This window comes from Doryrhamphus excisus, linkage group LG10, assembly GCF_037039965.1.
Source record: "Doryrhamphus excisus strain RoL-2023G ecotype Guam linkage group LG10, RoL_Dexc_Guam_v1.1, whole genome shotgun sequence".
Taxonomy (NCBI): domain Eukaryota; kingdom Metazoa; phylum Chordata; class Actinopteri; order Syngnathiformes; family Syngnathidae; genus Doryrhamphus; species Doryrhamphus excisus.
In genome coordinates this window covers 16526408-16549228 of record NC_136366.1, presented here as the reverse complement: position 1 = coordinate 16549228, position 22821 = coordinate 16526408, and the positions used below count along the sequence as shown (strand labels likewise).

At 37.6% G+C, this 22821-nt stretch overlaps 1 protein-coding gene across 4 annotated transcripts in view; it reads right to left on the bottom strand.

Moving 5' to 3' along the window:
- Positions 1 to 22821, bottom strand: part of cacna1bb (calcium channel, voltage-dependent, N type, alpha 1B subunit, b) — a 169797-nt gene that overhangs the window by 41977 nt on the left and 104999 nt on the right. For 3 of the 4 annotated variants that reach the window (XM_078794213.1, XM_078794212.1, XM_078794214.1), the window contains 8 exons: positions 21148 to 21353; positions 18708 to 18834; positions 18395 to 18524; positions 17969 to 18028; positions 14666 to 14772; positions 6329 to 6425; positions 2638 to 2798; positions 2418 to 2567 (listed from right to left, as the gene is read on the bottom strand). In XM_078794213.1, coding sequence (XP_078650339.1) covers positions 2418 to 2567; positions 2638 to 2798; positions 6329 to 6425; positions 14666 to 14772; positions 17969 to 18028; positions 18395 to 18524; positions 18708 to 18834; positions 21148 to 21353 — 1038 coding nt within the window. Of the gene's footprint in view, positions 1 to 2417; positions 2568 to 2637; positions 2799 to 6328; positions 6426 to 9817; positions 9839 to 13095; positions 13108 to 14665; positions 14773 to 17968; positions 18029 to 18394; positions 18525 to 18707; positions 18835 to 21147; positions 21354 to 22821 lie in introns of all 4 variants that reach the window. The other variant, XM_078794215.1, reaches the window with a different exon arrangement.

The following is a 22821-nucleotide window of genomic DNA, read 5'->3' as shown; positions in this document are numbered from 1 at the left end:
TGTGGAAACACACCCTGTAAAGCAACAGCTACCTTGGAAGATAACTAAGAAAGCCATAAAATGGGGTGGATAACTCCTTTCCAAATGAATTATTATTACTATGAAAGCGTGTAGTAAGTACTATATCAAACCAGGAGTATGTGTGTCTTACGTATATGTCTTATAAGAACATCAATGATATCTCCAAAGTTACGAAAAACTTAAAGCTGGTATTATTGGCGGATGATACCACTGCTTTTTGTTCTGGAGGGAGTTCAGATGAAATCATTAGAAAGGTCAGAGAAGAAATGGTCACACTAAAAAGATGGTTTGATGATAATAGATTGTCCTTGAACTTAAGTAAAACTAAAATCATACTGTTTGCTAACAGCAGAAAGGACACACACCAACAAATACAAATAGAGGGTGTGGACATTGAAAGGGTGAACCAAAATACATTTCTGGGGATCACAATAGATGAAAATATGAGCTGGAAACCTCATATTACAAATATACAACATAAGGTGGCCAGAAATATTTCAGTATTGAACAAAGCAAAATTTGTTCTCAATCAGAAATCACTCCACACTCTTTATTGCTCTCTGGTTCTACCATATCTTACTTATTGTGTGGAAATATGGGCTAATAACTATAAAAGCAATCTTCACTCGCTAAATGTACTGCAAAAAAGGTCAGTATTGATAATTCATAATGCCGCCTACAGAGAACATACTAACTCCTTATTTCTAAAATCACAAATACTTCAACTTGCTGATATAGTTCATCTTCAAACAGCTAAAATGATACATAAGCCTAAAAATAATGTATTTAATAATGTATTGTATATAATAATGTCATTGGATGCTCATATCACCTTGTACTTCGGTACAAGGTACATTATTTAACATTATTTAACTTAAACTGTATTATGGAAAGCAGGAAGTGAACAAATATAACAGTTACTTATTGTAAAAGTACCAGACGGAGGGGTAGGATTTAATAAGCTTTGCTTCTTCCTACTCCTTTTGGACATGTGGAACTGTGAACTGATTATGGGATGCACTCAATTGTAATCTGATGCAAATGAAATAAAACCATTACCATTATGTCTCATATAATGGGTAATACGAGCGCAAGTGTTACTTTTGTTATTTCATTTCTACAGCTGTCTAATAATGTCTAAAAATAATGTATTTTGCAAAAATAGATAGATGTTGTATTTATAAATAAGGAATCCTATTTTGTGGAAATTCACTCATCACAGTCGGGTCTGGAACCAATTAACTGCCATAAACGAAGGCCGACTGCATCCTACTTATGCGTAATGTGTTATATTCATACAATCTCCACTGAATTTAGCATCTGCTTACTGCAAAAATAAACAATTATTCCTAAAATATCATTTTAAGTACATCGTATGTCCTTGCTTTGGGATTCTAAGACTACTACTTACATAAAAACCTATAGGAGGTCATGAAACCAAACAAAAAAAATAACACAAGTAATACATGTGGAACACAGCATGTCACTGCACCACATATGGGTATCAAAATAAACACTTACACTAAGATACATGGAAAATTATACTATTTTATACTAACATATCATCCGCAAGGCATGCGGGGTTACTTCCTGTTGGGGAAGTGTGGGTGGGGTTTTTGCAGTATGTCTGTAAGTGTTTATTTTAATAATAATAATAAAATAATAAATAATATACAGGGTCAGGCAAAATGATCTGACACATTTGTTGGTTAAATAAAAGGCAAATAAAGTAAAGAAAACAAAAAAGTGTTTTTCGTTTCTTATTCAGTTGCTGCCATGAATTGGACTGGTGAGCATGGCGCTTTCATTGTGTTTATCAAAACAAACAAATCATGTTCCTGGTCGACATGATCCCGTACCATTTCGAAACACCATCTTGTTATGGGTCATCAACCAGCCGACCTCGCAAGAACTGATTTAATTTTTCAAACATAATGAAAATAAAAACACTTTTTTCTTTCTTTATTTGCCGTTTATTTAACCTACAAATGTGTCAAATCGGCGGCACGGCGGTCGAGTGGTTAGCCCGCAGACCTCACAGCGAGGAGACCAGGGTTCAATTCCACCCTCGGGCATCTCTGTGTGGAGTTTGCATGTTCTCCCCGCGCATGCGTGGGTTTTCTCCGGGTACTCCGGTTTCCTCCCACATTCCAAAAACATGCTAGGTTAATTGCCGACTCCAAATTGTCCATAGGTATGAATGTGAGTGTGAATGGTTGTTTGTCTATATGTGCCCTGTACATACCCTATATGTACCCCGCCTCTGCCAAAGACAGCTGGGATAGGCTCCAGCACCCCCCGCTACCCTCGTGAGGAAAAAGCGGTCGAAAATGAATGAATTTTGCCTGACCCTGTACATTCTAATCCAAGTACAGGAAATTGTGATCCTGACTTACAGAGGCCAGCCTTCTCCAGTGGAGACGGTGAAAAGCGTCAAGAAGGCCCAAAGAACATTATCATAGTGGAACTCGTATTTCTTCCACTCTCTGGGCTGAGCTTCTACATCACGTCCACGTTCCATTTTGTCGTAGTCCAGAAACTGACCCCTAAAAGAGACAAAAGCAGAAATATATCCAAGTTTCACATAGAAAAACAGGCCAAAGATAAATGGCGTACCTGCAGTCTTTCTCTAGACCCTTGGACTCATCAGTGCAGTAGAAGAATTTGCCTTTGAAAAGCTGCACGGCGATGACAGCAAAGATGAACATGAAGAGGATGTACACGATAAGGATGTTGAGAACATTCTTCAGGGAATTCACCACACAGTCGAACACAGCCTGGAAAAGAAACAACATTGCAGTGCGATTGAAGTCTACATACAGTACCGCCTGTCAATAATGTGTATAAGGACAGTTTGAATACATGCACAAATTTTGAGCAAACACATTATAAAGGTGTAAGCTATGGCAGTCAACTAGAACTGCACAAACCTCCCATCAGTACACACGCCATCGATTACTATTACTATTAGCATCTCCCCGGAGATGATGTTGCTAAAAGCATAAAGGCTTTGCCAGGAAGCTCTCAAGCATCTCCATCTTTGCTTGTATTGGAGATATGCCATACCACCGAGTTAAACCAAAATGAATGTTTCATTAAGATGGATTGTGTCTGCCATTGGCATTAATAGAATCCAAGGTGTTCCTGCAGTCCTGATCAAAAATGTACGTCCAATGTCATTTTCTGTCAGGTATTATGTGGTCCTTTTGTTCTGTCCTCCATTGATGATATTTTTAGAGAGTTTTCAGAGATGGTGGCAGTGTTTTTATGTCATGCCTGCCATTGCCTACCCCGCCTTCTCCTTGAAGACCCCGCCTCCGGCCTGATTGTGCTCAGGTGTCCCTCATCACCTAATTTCCTGCTTGCTATATATTGCCTCTGATTCCTCCTGTCTGGTGCAAGTTGGTTGTACTCTCATGTCTCGTTCTAGCATTCCTTGTCATCGCCTCGCCTGGTTCTCGACCCTCGCCTGCCTTTCGACCTCTCCTTCTGCCTGCCGCTCTTGGATACCTTTGCCTTATTGGACTGACTTCCTGTGTACCGACCCTCACCCGCGTGTAGAACCTTACCTCGTGCAGTGTCTGCCTTTGGGTCCTCCTTCCCACGTCCTGCCTTGACATTTTAAGGTTGTTGGTACTAAGGATCGACCGATACGTCGGCCGGCCGATATATCGGGCCGATATATCGGGCCGATATTTGCAATATTATGCCGCATGATTTAGAGACAGGCATCCACCGGGCAGCTTTGAGTTGCCAGCAACACAGGACCCCGCAACAAGAAATCCCCAAAAACATCACATACCAACGCAACAGACAAATAAAAGCAAGCATGAACAACTATGCAACTTTAACTACAAACTGACGAACTATTTACATCGACGGTGCCGCAAAGCATGCTGGGAACCAGGAAGTGCTCCCAGCGACGCGGCAATATAGTTTAGTTTGTGGGTCTGAAAAGTTAGTGAGTTTGTGGGGGGGCAGACGAGGAGGGCGTCACGCTGCGGAGGAGCAGTCATCACATTGATGCTAAATAAAACTTTAATTACGACAGAAATGTTTTGCACATGGTTGAATATTTATTCCTTTTAAAGTTGATAATTATAGGTTAGTATCAGTATCAGTATCAGTATCAGTATCAGTATCAGCCCAAGACCAAACTTGGGGGCATGATACTGGGCCTGATACCAGACGAACCATGTGATGATCTTATCACATACTATTTAATCATGATCTTATTATCACGTACTATTTAATCAAAAGACCATTTTGTTTCCAGAAAATGTTCAGTTTATTACATGTATTATATCTAAACAGTGTAAACACAATAATTGCAAAAATATTTCAATAATATTTTATTAACAGTCTTATCTTATCAATGTCTGACAATTAAAGTTCCATTAATCAAGTTTGGGTTATTTGGTGACTGGAGAAGCACTAGGCACTAAGCACTCGTGTGCTGTTCTCGGATTGGTTGTTTCACGGGCACGATACCAGAGCAGCGCGCTCTGAGTGGACAGCTACGGGGGCTGATACTGGACATGGTTAAACTCTATATTTTATCAGTATCACTGCCCTGGGCTTTGACACAGTATCATTTCGGCCTTTTCCCGTATCATTCATGGGCGGTTTCTAGGGTACAGGGCCAATTAATACTGTAGTATGTGATAATATTTGTTATCATTGTCATTTTTTCATGTAAATTGAGGGAGCAAAAGCAGTATCGGCCACAAATATCAGCCCAAGCAAAAGCGGCCATCGGCTAAGGGTGATGGAAAAAAATCGGTATCGGCCCCAAAAAAACATATCGGTCGATCCCTAGTTGGTACCTTAGTACCTTAATACCTTAGTATCAATCCTAATGTGAAGGTTTCTAAGCCAACTGAAAGCAGTTCCAGCATGAATTAAGCCCATGCTTCTCAAATAGTGCTGCAGGATCCCTGGGGGGGGGGGGGGGGGGGGGGGGGGGGGGGTTGTGGGGAACTGGCCAGAAAGACCCGCCAACGTGTATGCATTTGTCATACGCAGCATGCCATTTGACTCTTGAACGTGCTCTCCATTTTGTTGTATTTGGCTGGCTTCAGTTTGGACTTCAGATAACCAAATAGATATACGCCAAAGACGTTTCTGTCCCCAGGTAGGGGTACGACAGACAATAATTGAGAACCACTGCCTTAAGTGATGTTGAATCTCGATGCTCCGATTTAATCATAGATAACTCCCAAGATAAGGAAAGTGTTGCACATTATCGATGACTTCATCTGATCAATTGAGGCTGATTGGTTTGGAATTTTTCCTGGGGTTGACTTTGAGACCAAATAAGCATATTAGCAAATATGTAGAATACATATACAATGTTTTGTTCCTGTAACATCCACACTCGGCCATCTCTGTGTGGAGTTTGCATGTTCTCCCCGTGCATGCGTGGGTTTTCTCCGGGTACTCCGGTTTCATCCCACATTCCAAAAACATGCTAGGTTAATTGGCCACTCCAAATTGTCCATAGGTATGAATGTGAGTGTGAATGGTTGTTTGTCTATATGTGCACTGTGATTGGCTGGCGACCAGTCCAGGGTGTACCCTGCCTTTCGCCTGAAGACAGCTGGGATAGGCTCCAGCACCCCCGCGATCCTCGTGAGGATAAGCGGTAGAAAATGAACGAATGAAGTAGCATTAATCATAGCATGTTGTGAATTCGGGGCTGCATGCCGGTCGAGTGGTTAGCGTGCAGACCTCACAGCTAGGAGACCAGGGTTCGATTCCACCCTCGGCCATCTCTGTGTGGAGTTTGCATGTTCTCCCCGTGCATGCGTGGGTTTTCTCCGGGTACTCCGGTTTCCTCCCACATTCCAAAAACATGCTAGGTTAATTGGCGACTCCAAATTGTCCATAGGTATGAATGTGAGTGTGAATGGTTGTTTGTCTATATGTGCCCTGTGATTGGATGGCGACCAGTCCAGGTTGTTCCCCCGTCTTTCGCCCGAAGACAGCTTTTTTTGGTACTCCTAAGCGGCAGTGCCAAAAAAAAAAGAAGGTGAAAATTAACGTCCCAAGAAGTCCCAACTGCTCAACTGTCCAAACCATCATGAAGGATAAAGATGATTGAATGCGAGTACTTTTCTTCCTCTGTTACTGTATTTTTACAGCTGAAGCTATTTATCAAAACCCACAAATCAAAAATGTATATAAATGGAATTGGGGCCGTAATTGGCAATCTTGTTGAGTGCTACATGTAAAAAAAAAAACAAAAAAAAACAACAACATACAAACTGCTGTGTTTGTTTTGTGCTGAGTGATTGGATTACTGTACCTTCAGCTTGGGAAGACGTTTAATGGTCTTAAGTGGCCGCAGGACTCTGAGGACCCTCAGGGACTTAATGGTGTTGATGTCCTTGCCTTTTGTCCCTCTGTGGAGATTGAGAGGACAGTAAATCTACGAAATGCAGAGTAACCCATAACCATTAAACCCTTTCACGCCTCTCCATCCTCTAAGAGTAGCTGACTGCAGAACATCAAGTAGATGCTCCACAAGAGGAAATACCTGTTTATGATTTGTTAGTAGTAGAATACATGCAAGTGAGTGTTATATCATGTTATTCTACAGAAGAAGGGTTTTAGGTCAGTATAAGGATGTTAACTGTACTAATATATAATGCCGTTTTATTCCACATTTCCACCACTACCGTGGTCAAAAATGGGAGCATACCCCGGCACTCAAAAGTGTCTTCTGTAGAATAACATACAACAAAACACGACACATCAGCAAAGATAATAGTTTCTTTGCAGGAACCACTATCAGGAGTATCTAATGCGGCACCTTTAATGAACCGAGAAGGAGGTGTTGCTGATAAGATAATGTATCGCTGAAACATCACTCACGCAAAGACCGATATTGGCCAAGGACAGTCAGGGGGAGTTTTAATTAAAGTTCCGCATGCGCATAATGCGCTTTATGGAACAGTAGTCTGATGTTAACATGTAGAAATCTGAAGTGCAATAAGCACTAAGTGGTACAAAAGTGTCTAAGTCAAACCATGAAAGGACGTAGGGGACCACTTGATACATTTTGTACAAGATGAACATGATTCTCAACTGGCTTTTGAGTCGTGGACCCATTCCTACAAGCTGTTGATGTGTCAGTCCCGTATCTTGTTGGGCCTTAGAACTTTTTTGTGGAATGCACATCTTAGATATAGATTTAACTGTCATATTTGGACATGTAAAAAAAAATTACCAGAAAAGTGCATATGGGATTTTCAGTGTAAATTAGCATTAGCATTGAGCTACCATAAATTATTCTGTATCTTCTATATGTTATAATTAACATGCTTTATTTCTGTATGTTAGAGACAGTGCCACTGAGGAAAAGACAGGAAGCAGAACTGGAGTTAGCAGAGATGAGGATGCTGAGGTTCTCATTGGGAGTGACCAGGATGGATAGGATCAGGAAGTACATCAGGAGTACATCGGCCAAATGTCATAGAGGCCAGACTGAGATGGTTTGGAGAGATAGTGAATATATTGGTAGAAGGATGTTGCCAGGTAGGAGGCGTAGAGGAAGACCAAAGAGGAGGTTTATGGATGTAGTGAAGGAGGACATGAGGGTAGTTGGTGTGAGAGAGACAGATGCAGAAGACAGGGTTGGATGGAGGAGATTGATTTGTTGAAGGGGAAAAGCCCAAAGAGAAGAAGAGGAAGAAGATTGTTCCATTTCATTGCCCTTCAAAGTAAAGGCTCAGAAATGGAACTCTGCTGAAGGGTTGTCTGTCAAAAACCTTGACACTTGACACTCTTGGTTAAAATAATTCATTATTGTGGAGATAAATGTATGATTCTGTTTACTGTGTTACTTTGCAATACCTCAAATTAAAACTGTGTCTTTTCATGAAATACACAATATTTGATACCCCTTGCCATCACGGGGTGATGGTGGGCCCCGCATCCAGACCTGTTGAGAACCACTAGCTGAACATAAACATCAATATCTATCTTTTCTTTGATAGGTGACAAAATATCTATGAGTCTCATATCTAATAACATATCTAATGTATAATCAATTACAGTAAATATAGTCATTCTATTTCAAATCCAATATAATGCTGTACTCAAACACCCCTTGACAGAGCGAATGGTGGCCTAGTTCTACGTGCTGTTAAAACATGACTCGACAGGTAGGATGGCTCAAAGCAGGGGGGGAAGCATGGTTCCGTAAATGTCCTCCCTGGGTAACAGTTTAGCAAAATGACATGCACCTCTCATGCTCACGTGACTTGACTACCCCCGGCATGCAAGCCGAAAAGACAACGCCAGCTCTCGTTATTGAAGGAGCTCAACACACAGAGATGGCAACAACAGTCTCTTCATAGCTTTCAGAAGGTCAGCAGTGTTTGCTAAAAGAGTTGAGCTGAGTTGGAGTGGTGGGGGGGTAAAGGAAGTGACGTTCGGGGTTCAGAGTTGACTTTTAACATGGACGCAACAGGAGAATGTGTTTAAACATTCGAACCTGCAATAAAGGCCTGTTGTTCCGGGAATGAGATCTGGTGCTTGTGTGTCTCACCAAACATTGCTTACACCTAGTGACCAGTATAGAATGCTAAATGTTTTCATCACACCTTTAAATGTGTCTTCTCCTTATATTTATGTTTTAGTTATTTTTGTCATTTTTATGCTTGACAATTAATTAATTAATTTTGGCAACCCCCCCAAAAAATATATATATATAATTATTATAATTTTATAACAAATACATTTAATATAATAATAATAATTATAATATATTATATTATCTTACCAAGATAAATTTTTATCTATCTATATATATAATTATATATTATCATGAAAATATATATATAACCAAAATATATATATATATATATATAATTATTATAAAATTATATATATAATAAATGTTATATATAATTATATATTATGATAATTATTATATTATCTTACCAAGATAATTTTATCTACCAGAAAATATATATAATTATTATAAACTTATATATATAATAAATATTATATATAATTATATATAATATTATATATAATAATATATATTTATAACTATATATTTTAAATATAAATAAAATATTAATTTATAATAAAATATTAATATATATTTATATATATTTATTATATATAATTTTATATTAATTATATATATTTTTGGGGTTTGCCAAAATTAATTAATTAATTAATTAATTGTCAAGCATAAAAATGACAAATATAACAAAAATATGAATATAAGGAGAAGACACAAATGAAAAATGTAGTATTCTATACTGGTTATTACTGACGACTGACGACTGTCAGTAGTTAATTTTAAAGCATTTAAAGTTGGGGTCAACATGAGAAATTCATATGGCTGATAACAAAAATACACAATTAATATCCCATGGCCACTAAATGGCTAAATTAATAATTGAATGGTGTAATAGTGTCAACAAATGTGATGTGCTATACATTTTTGCATGCATTGTCAGCACAACCAAGTTCGATATTATAAATACAAGAACACGCCATATTTATTTGCACGAGCACACAACTGCACAGTGATCTTCTGAAAGCTATGCAACGGAGCTCCCAATATTGTCTTCTTGTCCTGATGTCCAAATATTGGGACGGTAGCTATTTTTCTACGAGGGAAGAGGGGTACACGGTCATATCCCAAGCACCTTGGGATGGAGGTCAACTATATGCATCTAAAGAGCTTGAGAAGGAGAAGCGTTGTTTGCTTCACAAAGAGGAAAGATGGGAAGAGAGTGTGATCAGGCAAAAGGGAGATAAGGACAGTTCCCACCTGGCCACGGTTTGTTGCGATCTGATGAGAAAAAAGCAATGATAAGCACACAGACACACATAACGCATTAACACAAAATGCCAAGTGGATGTGGAGAAGTACAACTAAGTAAAACATTCATGAGGAATGGACAAACTGTGACAGCCTTTCCAAAACAAGATGACATATTCTTCTAGTTTAAAAAAATACAATGTAGGCTTTCTATGCTGATAAAACAGCGACAAGGCGTGTCCATCCAAATAACTGAAAGGAGACGCGATTAAAACGTGTGTTTACTCTATGACAATTATTATTATTCTCTGCTTAAATGCGTCTAAATATGTCTTTTGTTGGTGTCTTCTGACACAAGTCTCCATTTCTTATTACAACGTATCATTAACACCGCTCAGACTGATGTTGACATAAGTGGTTGTTGGCATAAACAAAACTGAAAACCAACCTTTTTTTTTTTCAATATGACAGTTTGTTAACCTAATTTTCCTAAATTTCTTTTTTATTCTTATTTCTTTTTTATTTTTATTTAGACTCTTTCTTGTCTTGATTACAATGACAATAAAACTTTCGTCCATGTGCAAATCTTTCGTATATGGAAGCCTGTTTCCGCCAATGAAAAAAAAAGTCAAAATTGTGAGATAAGAAAGTTGAAATTATGAAATTCAAAATTCTAAGATAAGACAGTCGAAAATATGAGATAAGAAAGTCAAAATTATGAGATAAAAAGTCAAAATTATGAGATAAGAAAGTTGAAATTATGAGATAAAAGTCAAAATTATAAGATAAGAATGTCAAAATTGTGAGATAAAAAGTCATAATTATGAGATAAAAAATTTGAAATAATGAAATAAAACGTCGAAATTACGAGATAAAAAGTCAAAATGATGAGATAAGAAAGTCCAAATTATTAAATCAGAAAGTCAAAATTATGACATAAGAATGTCAAAATTTTGAGAAAAAAAGTCAAAATTGTGAGATAAGAAAGTTGAATTTATGAGATAAGTCAAAATTATAAGATAAGACAGTCGAAATTATGAGATAAAAAGTCCAAATTATGAGATAAGAATGTCGAAATTGTGAGATAAAAAGTCATAATTAAGAGATAAGAAAATTGAAATTATGAGATAAAATGTCGAAATTATGACATAAAAAGTAATAATTATTAGATAAGTAGGTCAAAGTTATGTGCAAAGTATGTCAAAATTAGGAGATAAGAAAGTCCAAATTATGAAATCAGAAAGTCCAAATTATGAGATAAGAATGTCGAATTCTGAGGGAAAAAAATCTAAATTGTGAGATAAGAAAGTTGAAATTATGAGATAAAAGTCAAAATTATAAGATAAGATAGTCGAAATTATGAGATAAGAAAGTCACAATTATGAGATAAAAAGTCAAAATTATGAGATAAAAAGTCATAATTATGAGATAAGTATGTCAAAATTATGAGATAAGAATGTCGAAATTGTGAGATTAAAAAGTCATAATTATGAGATAAAAAAATTAAAATTATGAGATAAAAAGTCATAATTATGAGATAAAAAGTCATAATTATGAGATAAGTAAGCCAAAATTATGAGCAAAGTATGTCAAAATTATGAGATAAGAAAGTCCAAATTATGAAATCAGAAAGTCAAAATTATGAGATAAAAAAGACACAATTATGAGATAAAAAGTCAAAATTATGAGATAAGAATGTCGAAATTGTGAGATTAAAAAGTCATAATTATGAGATAAAAAAATTGAAATTACGAGATAAAACGTCAAAATTATGAGATAAAAAGTCATAATTATGAGATAAGTAAGTCAAAATTATGAGCAAAGTATGTCAAAATTATGAGATAAGAAAGTCCAAATTATGAAATCAGAAAGTCAAAATTATGAGATAAGAAAGTCACAATTATGAGATAAAAAGTCAAAATTATGAGATAAGAATGTCGAAATTGTGAGATTAAAAAGTCATAATTATGAGATAAAAAAATTGAAATTACGAGATAAAACGTCAAAATTATGAGATAAAAAAGTCATAATTATGAGATAAGTAAGTCAAATTTATGAGCGAAGTATGTCAAAATTATGAGATAAGAAAGTCCAAATTATGACATCAGAAAGTCCAAATTATGAGATAAAAAGTCCAAATTATGAGATAAAGTCGAAATTGTGAGAAAAAAAAGTCAAAAGTTGAAATGATGAGATATCCTACTAAACAAGAGCGACCTCCGACATTTCATTTCACATGTAGCAAACGTCAAACATTCACGAAAGGCACATAGGATACCCACCCACAATTGTGTGGCCAAGTGAAGCAGGTGGCACCAATGGCCCATGCGCGGTTTCATCTCATAATTTTGACTCTATATCTCATAATTATGACTTACCATTGGGATAACTTTTATTTCAGTGGCAGAAACGGGCTTCCATATTCTAAAAAATACATTGGTGCAGTTTATTAGTTAGTGCAGTACTGTAGTCATGTCGAGGTTGATAAGTCCATGCTTTTATTTTGAAGCTTATTTTGCACTGAACATCAAGTCAGTGGGTGCACATTTTAATGCTGTGCCACCAAACGGTATTCACATGATGTCCCTGTTGTCATTTCACACTGAGCTGAGACGCCTTCATTATCAGTGAGGAATTACATAAACATTTAGAAATGAATGTTTACATAGTGAATAATACTGCATGTTTATTATTTTCCAGCATTGTTTTATTGCTTTCTTTTTGTTTCTGTTGATAGTACTCCTTTATTTACTGTATATTTTGTGTTTTGTGTATATTCCATATATTCAGGGCCGTTGACAGCTTTGGCTGGGCCTGACACAATATAATCGGACTGCCCCCAAACAATATTTTTTGTCTTTTTTTGATAAAATACAAAATATAGCAATGGTAAACTGGTATGTATAGTATGTTGATCGCAGCACTCATCTTTACTTGTAATATTGTTGACCCTTTTCTTTAAAAACACGTCTGAGCTTTTAAAATGCTTGTTTCAGTGCATCACACCGTGGACGTTCTTACTGCCAACACACACAACAATATCGGGTAAATGCTAAATGACCCTTATATAAGCTAAAGCGCGATATGCAATCCAAACACGGTTACATAAGACACAGTAAAATCAGTCTCTCCGGTTGTGAGTTGTGACCGTAAGAAAAGAACACAAACATTCAGCCATGAGACGGCGGTTGATGGAGATAACTCAATCTGCAAATGATAGGGCAGGAAGGAAGACGGAACAGACAAGCACATGTGAGATAGAGTCTGACAGAAAGTGCCGACATTACCCCATTAGGCTCCTGAAAGCAATCCAAGGCAGAAAAAGAAGATAGGAGAAAACAAAGTAGGAGACAAATACACAGTCAGGAACACATAAAAGACAAAGAAGCAGTCATTTCTAAACAGCAGAAGAGAAGCACAGCAACAGGAAGCAGAATAAAGATTGCAATGTGGTCGAGACAGAAGGCTGCCCCGCAGAGCCTGGTTTTTCTGTTTACATTTGTGACCGAAAGTGCGGAGAGAGTAGGAACAGGAAGTGTTTGTTGATTACTTGAGCCTGATGCCAATACAACGTCTCGGTGGTAATAGAGCCAAGACAATCATATTTTTTGCTTGATGATTGTTCTCTTGATTCTTGACTTTAGTGGCTTACAGTAAAGATAATTTGAGTGTTTTAAAGGCTACATACACTCTCGGGACAGTAGCATTTTTAAGGACAGTAGCATTTCTACATAAACCACATGTTGGCACTGAAGCAAAACCCGAAAAAAAGACTGAATACACTGAATCCATAGTATAATTGCGGGTATAGTCAGATTGAAACAATACAAACACTGGTATAACTACACTGCAGTAAACTTCCAGATAATCTGTTCAACACAATCAACAATAACCCCGGGCTCACACTGAATACGTTGCTGTAGACTCCCACTAGCGCCGCGCGGTGCAGCTCCGGTACTTACTTGTTTTGTGATGTCAACAGGCACCCCCCCCAAAAAAACACAAAAATCTATGACACCGAGGTGTAGGCAAATATGGTTTACAAGAACTTCCTGTATACATGGCTAGTTAGACCAAAACTTGACAAGTTTGTCAACTAGACGGGTTTTTGAGATATTATTATTGCTTCTCAGAGAAGGCCTTTTTGACAGCAGCACTCACATAGCACAATCAGAGTTGTGCAATGCTTAGCTATGATTCATGAAAAAAATACAGGAAGGGGCAGACACACAATTGAAGCATTGTTGTCACTTTTCCACACAAGCTTAACTTTCACTTTCAAGAGTCTTGAACCAGTCATGATGTGCTATATATATCACTATATTGACACTTACTATGGTACACATTATGTCATTGGATGCTCATATCACCTTGTACTTCGGTACGAGGTGCATTATTAAAAAAAAAAAAAACCCTAAACTGTATTATGGAAAGCAGGAAGTGAACAAATGTAACAGTTACTGATTGTAAAAGTACCAGATGGAGGGGTAGGATTTAATAAGCTTAGCTTCTTCCTACTCCTTTTGGACATGTGGAACTGTGAACTGATTATGTGATGCATTCAATTGTAATCTGATGCATGTTCAAATGAAATAAAACCATTACCATTACCATTACTTTCCAGAGGGGCACAGCAGCTGCTATGTTAAACTCGGAATACTTTCTGGGCTCTTGCAAAATCCTGCTGATTGATGATAGTGTCCACTACTGTAACCAAATATATTGTTCCTATATTTTAGCCCAATTTGAAAACCTTTTAAATTGTGTGATCATTGACTACTTCACCACAGTACTCTATTGTTTTCCACTGTATTCAAATGAACATACACAAAAAGCAAAAAGAAGAAGTCAACTTACGAGCAGGCGAAGGCCACAAGAGCTCCGCTGACCACAATGAAGTCAAGAATGTTCCACAGGTCACGGAAATAAGAGCCAGGGTGGAGGAGAAGTCCCAAGTCAATCATCTTGGGAATGAACATAATTATATTAGAAACACAAAAATACAAGCTTGTTTTTAGGGGCTGTTATGTGCACATCTAGGTCATTTATGTATTTATAGCAGTGGTTCTCAACTGGCTTGGCTGCGGGACCCACAATCACCCCTCAATAGCAAGTGGTGACCCAAATTCCATACATTTTTCAACTGCAACTTCTCCTACAGCAGGGGTCTCAAACACGCAAGTTTAGGCCCCCGCCTTGATATGAAAGTTTAATGTTAGTGCGGCCCGCGCAAGTGTGATACGGATGCTGTATGGTATCATGTACCCAGAAAAAATTATTACGTTTGATTAATGTTCATGTTAAAGGTTAAATAACTGTTAATAGTTATCCTCCCTATCCGTGTGGAAGTGGTAAGTTTTTGGCTATTTAAGTTGAAAGGAAATAACTTGAAGGCTACCGTTTAGGTCGCTAGCTCTCTAGTTTGCGAGTTAGCATGTGTCTCAAGACCCTGCAGTTGCGCAATATGTTGTAAATAAAAAAGAGTATAAATGTGACTATAGTCGTGTTTTGTCATGTCTACAGGGCTCTAATAATGCTTTGTTCATTTTAATCTGAAAAAAATCATTTGTCTACCCACCAACTATATGTGGTTTCTTAAGTTTTTATTATTTGCTGTTTTATTATTATTATTATTATATTTATTTATTTATTACTGATTGATTTTCTTTATTCTTGATTTGTTTATTTATTTTTCATCTTATTTTGTGTAGAAAAATAAAAATTAAGATATTTGAGAACAGTGGAATGTTTTATCAGAGCTTTTCTTGTAGAAAATTGGAACCAAAGCGAAGTTTTTAACATTTTTTTGTTTTTAATAAATCCAGACCCGAGCTCCAGTGGCCCCCAAGTAAATTGAGTTTGAGACCCCTGTCCTACAGGGTATATTGGGACGGTTTTCAACACCCGAGCTGCAAAGTTGTCTCTTTATAGCATGCTCTTTTCTAGCAGATATCTGCAGCCGTGGACAGACGGCACATTAATTGGCTACTATAGTATATCCTTCCTCTCCCACAAAAGCTTACCAGTCGCTCAGACAAATGGTATGCCCCTGGCGTAGCAAGCAAATAGCGCACACAACAATGTGAGGTGCATTCATAGACATTGGGTCATTCAATTCACTGAAAACGGCTGTTACGACCCGCTTTTGGGTCCCGAACCACCAGTTGAGAACCACAGATTTAATTGAATTTTTGCTTCATTTGTATCATACACATAAACATGAACTGATGAAGCATCTACAAAGACAACTGGCAGGTTTCATAAGTTCAGGCTCATCAGCAGATCATATCGGACAGGAGCTATCCTATCTAGTGAAAAAAAACATGCCCTGCTCAAATGAGGCAAACCGTCTTCCAAGACAACCTGAACAGTTCAGGTTGTCTACAGTTGATAGGCTTACACAACTGAAAATTTGGGGTATTTTAGTCCTCCTGTGCCCTTCCACAGTGTTGGAATGACTCCTAAACTTCATAGAGAAGACCAGTGAATGTAGTATGTTTGTGGTCTCTTTCCATGTGTGACGCATTTGCCTTTGAAACTGGTCATTTTGTAAATGGTGGGAGGTTGTTGAGTAGTTGACTTGGAGTTAGACCAGGGGTGGGCAAACTACGGCCCGGGGGCCACATCTGGCCCGCCAAGTGTTTAAATATGGCCCACACGTTCTTTCCAAAGTATTTCATCGAAACTTAACATACAACCTGACATCATGGCTTTAGCCAAGCTTTTGATGGTTTAGGTAGTTGGGTTTTTTTTTATCAATTTGTTTATTTGATGTGATCTGCTGTTTACAAAGTGCTCCTGAAAAAAAGGACACAAACACATATACGTAGCAGGTTGCATGACACTTTTACAGATACAATAATTCCAGGTGGACTGTTAGAATTATATGTTTAAAATATAAAGTCTGGCCCCCCGTCAATTTTGTTAAATCAATGCGGCCCGCGAGTGAAAAAGTTTGCCCACCTATGGGTTAGACCTCAGTCCCTCGGCCTTAAGAACTGTGCAGAATACTCGGTCAACAGTCCGACCGTTTGACTGAAAGGTCAGCAGCTCTCTTCTCCCATTCCGAAGGTCCTATGTTCCTGTTTTTTTTGCGCATACTGTATCTATATTAAGGATCCGCCGATATATCGGGGCCGATATTTGCGTTTTTTTCCTTGTATCGGTATCGGGCGATACGCGCGTGGGTTCACCGATATATTTTTCCACCGCATGATTTACAGTCAGGCATCCGCCGGGGCAGCTTTGTGTTGCACCGGCGGCAGAGGACCCCGCAACACACGTCGTTGCGGTACCCCGCCCCCACTGTTGAATCTCATCAAGGGCGCGTTTTCACAAGAAATAGAGTTAGCTTGCTTTTAAACATGACACCTGTAATATTTGTTATCACATACTACAGTATTAATTGGCCCTGTACCCTAGAAACTGCCCATGAATGATACGGGAAAAGTCCGAAATGATACTGTGTCAAAGCCCAGGGCAGTGATACTGATAAAATATAGAGTTTAACCATGTCCAGTATCAGCCCCCGTAGCTGTCCACTCTGGTATCGTGCCCGTGAAACAACCAATCAGAGAACAGCACACGAGTGCTTAGTGCCTAGTGCTTCTCCAGTCACCAAAAAACCCAAACTTGATTAATGGAACTTTAATTGTCAGACATTGATAAGATAAGACTGTTGATAAAATATTATTGTTGAAATATTTTTGCAATTATTGTGTTTACACTGTTTAGATATAATACATGTAATAAACTGAACATTTTCTGGAAACAAAATGGTCTTTTGATTAAATAGTACGTGATAATAAGCTCATGATTAAATAGTATGTGATAATAAGATCATCACATGGTTTGTCTGGTATCAGGCCCAGTATCATGCCCCCTTCGGTCTCGAGCTGATACTGACACTTGGGGGCATGATACCTGGCCTGATACCAGACAAACCATGTGATAACCTATAAGTATCATGGTCATTTTTTCATGTAAATGGAGGGATCAAAAGCAGTATCGGCCATCGGCTAAGGGTGATGGAAAAAAAATCGGTATCAGCATCGGCCCCAAAAAACCATATTGGTCGATCCCTAATCTATCTATGTACAAAACCATATTTAAGTACTACAAAACACCACCCAAAGATCCTGTTTATTTTGACTCCCTTACCTTAATCACCATCTCAAAAGTGAACACACCAGTGAAGACATAATCTAGATACTTGAGGACCTGCAAGAAAAAAAAAACAGTTTTGAAAGTGTCCTAAAAGCGTGACACAATAAGAGAAGAACCAAGAATGCCAAGAGTCCCAACGTGCTGCTTTTGCCCTGTCAAAGAACCTCAAGCTCTCTCAGCTTTGCACTCCACTGAACCCACACATAGCACTGGCACCAACAAATCTGACAGCAAAAACATGCCTGAACATCACATCAAATTCATAGTAGTGTAACGTTTCCTGTCTATCAAAATGCAAAATGTCAGGTCACGTCTTTCTGCTTTGCTTTTTTTTTCCCCTAGTTTGTCTTTGCATCTGGCAACTTGTCCTTCTTTTGTATGTTCAGCTGTTTTGTGTTACACTTTATTAGCCTGACTCACGTTGTTCCGTGGTGCGTTGGCTTGCACGGGGTCCTCAGCTGCCAGAGCGATGCTGCTCATGGTAATGACCATCAGGATGCACATTTCAAAGTAGCGTAAGTTGACCACGTAGTGACACAGCCGCCGTACCCTGCACCGCACGCAAAGTTAGCACAATGAGGAGCCAGCTGACATGCATACAGTCAAAATATACTGTAGATATCTGAGGAAATATGTAGTAACTAATACTAATGATGAATATTAAGGACTTCATAAACTGTATACCCATAAAATTACACATGTAGGATACTGACTTTACAACCTCATGACTTACGGGTTTGTTTGCCCGAAGATGAACATGGAGCTATAGGGAAGGATCTGCCGAGGTCTGTTATCGTCATCCTCTTGCAGAGCTTTCTTCTCTTCATTTATTTTGAAGTTATCGCAGTCAATGTTGTTCACTAGTGTGGACAAACACATGCCTTTTAAGGTACAAAGAAAAAACACAAACATCTGAAAGACAGAATTGTTCTTGTGTGGTTAGAACAGCAATGTCTTCTATGTGTTCCATAATATTGGAATGGCAATGGCGAGACATCAAATCGAGTACAAGCCTTTGTATTCTACAGTGGGGTGGCCGGAGAGCTCTGTGGCGGTGCCCCACTGCAGCGCTGTGGGTCCCCTGCCTACCTGTTGTGTGGTGGCCCCCTGAGTTGCGGCATCATGGCCTGGGCTGTGGGCAACCCCCAGCGCAGGAAGCAGCGCTTCCTGAACTGGTTCCTCTGTACTCAGGCAAACAAACTTCTTATGTGTGTGTGTGTGTGCGTGTTTATGTGTCTTGTTGTTGTCTTTCTTTTTTTTTTTTTAAATTTTGTTACATAAATTAATAAATTAATAAATTAATAAATTAATAAATTAATAAATTAATAAATTAATAAATTAATAAATTAATAAATTAATAAATTAATAAATTAATTTATTTATTATAAATTATTATTATTTATTTATTATTTTACATTTTATAACATGTAAAGCACTTTGTGATACATTCTATGTATGAAAAGTGCTCGACAAATAAAGTTTGATTGATTGATTGATTGATTGATTGATTGATTGATTGGAACCCGTTTCAGTCAGCATACCTCGGACTGGTTAACCCAGGGGTGGGCAAACTACGGCCCGGGGGCCACATCCGGCCCGCCAAGTGTTTGAATACGGCCCGCCCAATCTTTCCAAAGTATTTCACTTAAACTCAACATACAACCTGGCAACATGGCCTGAGCCAACTTTTTGATGGTTTTATCAATTTCGTTTTTTGACATGGTCTGTTGTTTACAAAGTGCTCCTGAAAAAAGGGACACAAGCACATAATAATAATAATAATAATAATTATTATTATTATTATTATTATTATTATTATTATTATTATTATTATTATTATTATTATTATTATTATTATTATTATTAGATTATTAGATTATTAGATTATTATAATTATTATTAGAACTATTATGATTATTATAATTATTATATTAATGCTAATTATTATATTAATTATATATAACATTATTGTTATATTTGCATATTTTACATAATAATAATAATAATAATAATAATATAATAATTATTATTTTAATTTTATTGTAATTATTATAATATTTTATTATTTTTCAAATATTTAAATATGAAATAATAAATAATAATAGCAGATTGCATGACAATTTTACAGATACAATAATACCACGTGGACTGTTACGTGTAAAATATATAGTCTGCCCCCCCCCCCCCCGTAAATTTTGTCATATCAATGTGGCCCGCGAGTCAAAAAGTTTGCCCACCGCTGGGCTAACCCATGTCAACAAAAATGGTTAGCGACATAAGCGGTTATTGACAGAAATAAAATAGCTTTGACCAAATAGACCATGGTTGCATTTTATGCACGTTTTCATGTGATAGCTGAAATAAAAGAGAGCGACCTTTTCTCAACCTTTTCTACGTGACTGGTTTACTACAAAAAAAAGTTTACTATGAAAAAATAAATGACCTTTAGTCCCATACCGAAGCTTTGAAGGCAAGTGGCAGTTCATTTTCTGGTACCCCTCCTGGCCTTTTCCTCTTTGTTTTCAATGGGTCTGAGCCACTTAAATCCCAGATTGGGTTCCCTTTGGTTCCACTGTTATTTTCTGTTAAAAACCCGTATTTTCAATTTTCCCACTTTTTCTAGTTTGGAGTCATTGGCCAGGACCTTGATGATGATTGGAGTACACTATTTAATTTAGCTGCTGTATTTGGGTAATGGGGCCAGCAGCCTAAGCCCAGACTTCCCAATCTCTGGCTACTCTCTGTTCCCAGTCCAGTTGAGAGACATGGTCTCTCCAATGTGTCCTCGGTTTTCCCCAAAATCTCCTATGATCAAATGTGCCCTGAACACGTTCCCAGGGAGACATCCAAAAGGCATCCTAACCGGATGCCCGACCCACCTTGTCTGGCTCCCCTTAATACATAAAATCAGTGGCTCTGTGCTGACTTATGGATGACCAAGATTATCACCCTATCTCGTACGGAGAGCCCAGCCACCCTACGAAGGAAACTTATTTCGGCCACTTGTACCCACGATCTTGTCCTTTCGATCACTACCCAAACGTTTTAAAGCAAGTTTCGGCTGATATTGATACCGTCCTATTTCACCATTATTGGCTGATATCGATCGGTTTCCGGAGCACTTCTACTTCAACAGTATGTCAATAATATGACAATTGTCCAGCTGTGCTCACTGGGAATGATGGTGGTCTCTCCAGGCGGGGCAGTAACCGTGACAGGGATGTGAATAGTGTTGCTGTTAAGGCCGGCCTGGCTCGCTCTTGTTGAGTTTTTCTGGTTGTCCGCGTCTTCTTGCTTGTCTCCAAGACTCAGCGTACTCTGCATTGGCTGTAGAGGACTTGTGGTAAGACCCTCCTCTTCAGCATCAGACTGCATCTCCCTGTGGAGAGAGAAGTACATGTCTTCTCATAGGTGACAATGTACTCAGCCTGAGACCCCATCTCAGTGTAACACAATACAAATGTTTTGATTGTGTATAAATGTCAAGTTATGCAGACTGTATATACTCCTGAACAAAATCTCAAGACAAATCCCCATGCTAACATACATACATACTCTATGTCTGTGTAGACCCTCAGTCATCTGGGTAATTGTAACCCGTAAAGGTTACATCACGGCAAATCAACTGACGTTTCATCACTGGTAGATGAGGTAGATTATCAATATTACGATATATATATATATCGTATATATTATATATATATATATATATATATATCGTAATATTGATAAGTATATATACGTATATATATAAAAGTGAAAAAGACGGTATAAAGGTCATAAAGGTCTTCAAAGGTCGGCATCAACCATGTTTACCATCTGTCATCATGGGTGCACCATGATTACACTGAAGATTTAAGATGTAAGTTTTTCGATACTTTATTAAAATATATATATATACTATTTTATATATATATATATAGCCACTGAAATAAAGTATCAAAAAAGTTACATATACTATATATATACATACATACATATATACATATATACATAGTATATATATATATACATACATACATATATACATATATATACATACACACATATATATATATACATATATATATACATACATATATATATACATATATATATATATAGTATATATACATATATATATATATATATATATATATACACACACATACAGTATATATATATCATCATGACTACAGATGGTAAATATGGTTGATGCTGTCTTTGAAGACCTTTATACCGTCTTTTTCACTTTTCACTCTCGCTATATGCAGCCTCTCCACCTCCATATTTCCATGGGGATATCCAATCATTCGACGTAGCAAACGGATGCTAACAGCTGCTCTCAAGTGTCAACAACGCCACAAGTGGCGAGCTACAAATGTAATAAGATGAACATCCATAGCTGCACACTTGCTTAAAGGGCCGGTATGGCACAAAACAATAAGGGAGTAATAAATAAAGTACTATTAAACACTAAAAACGCCGCAGGAGACACAGAGCTGTCGTGGCTAGCTTGTACTTGGGCGCCGCCATCTTGAAACATAAAACCACCTCCGCATTAAATGCAGTCTATATCGATATGAACGATGTGCTTGTTTTTGATATCATGCTTAAGAAAATAGTCAATATTTTAAAAAATATTGTTATATTGCCCAGGTGCATAACAATATGGCTTGACAGCCCGCTATTGGCTACTCATCACAATAATGAGACAATATTTGGGGGATACTTTTAGATTAATGTTGAAATATCTTCAACAAAGAGGAGTCCAGTTGCCTTCATTCAACTTTTGCTGACTCAAATACACACAATAACCTTGTTTATTATGGTTATTTGGTTCCAGACCCGATCATGATAAGTGAATT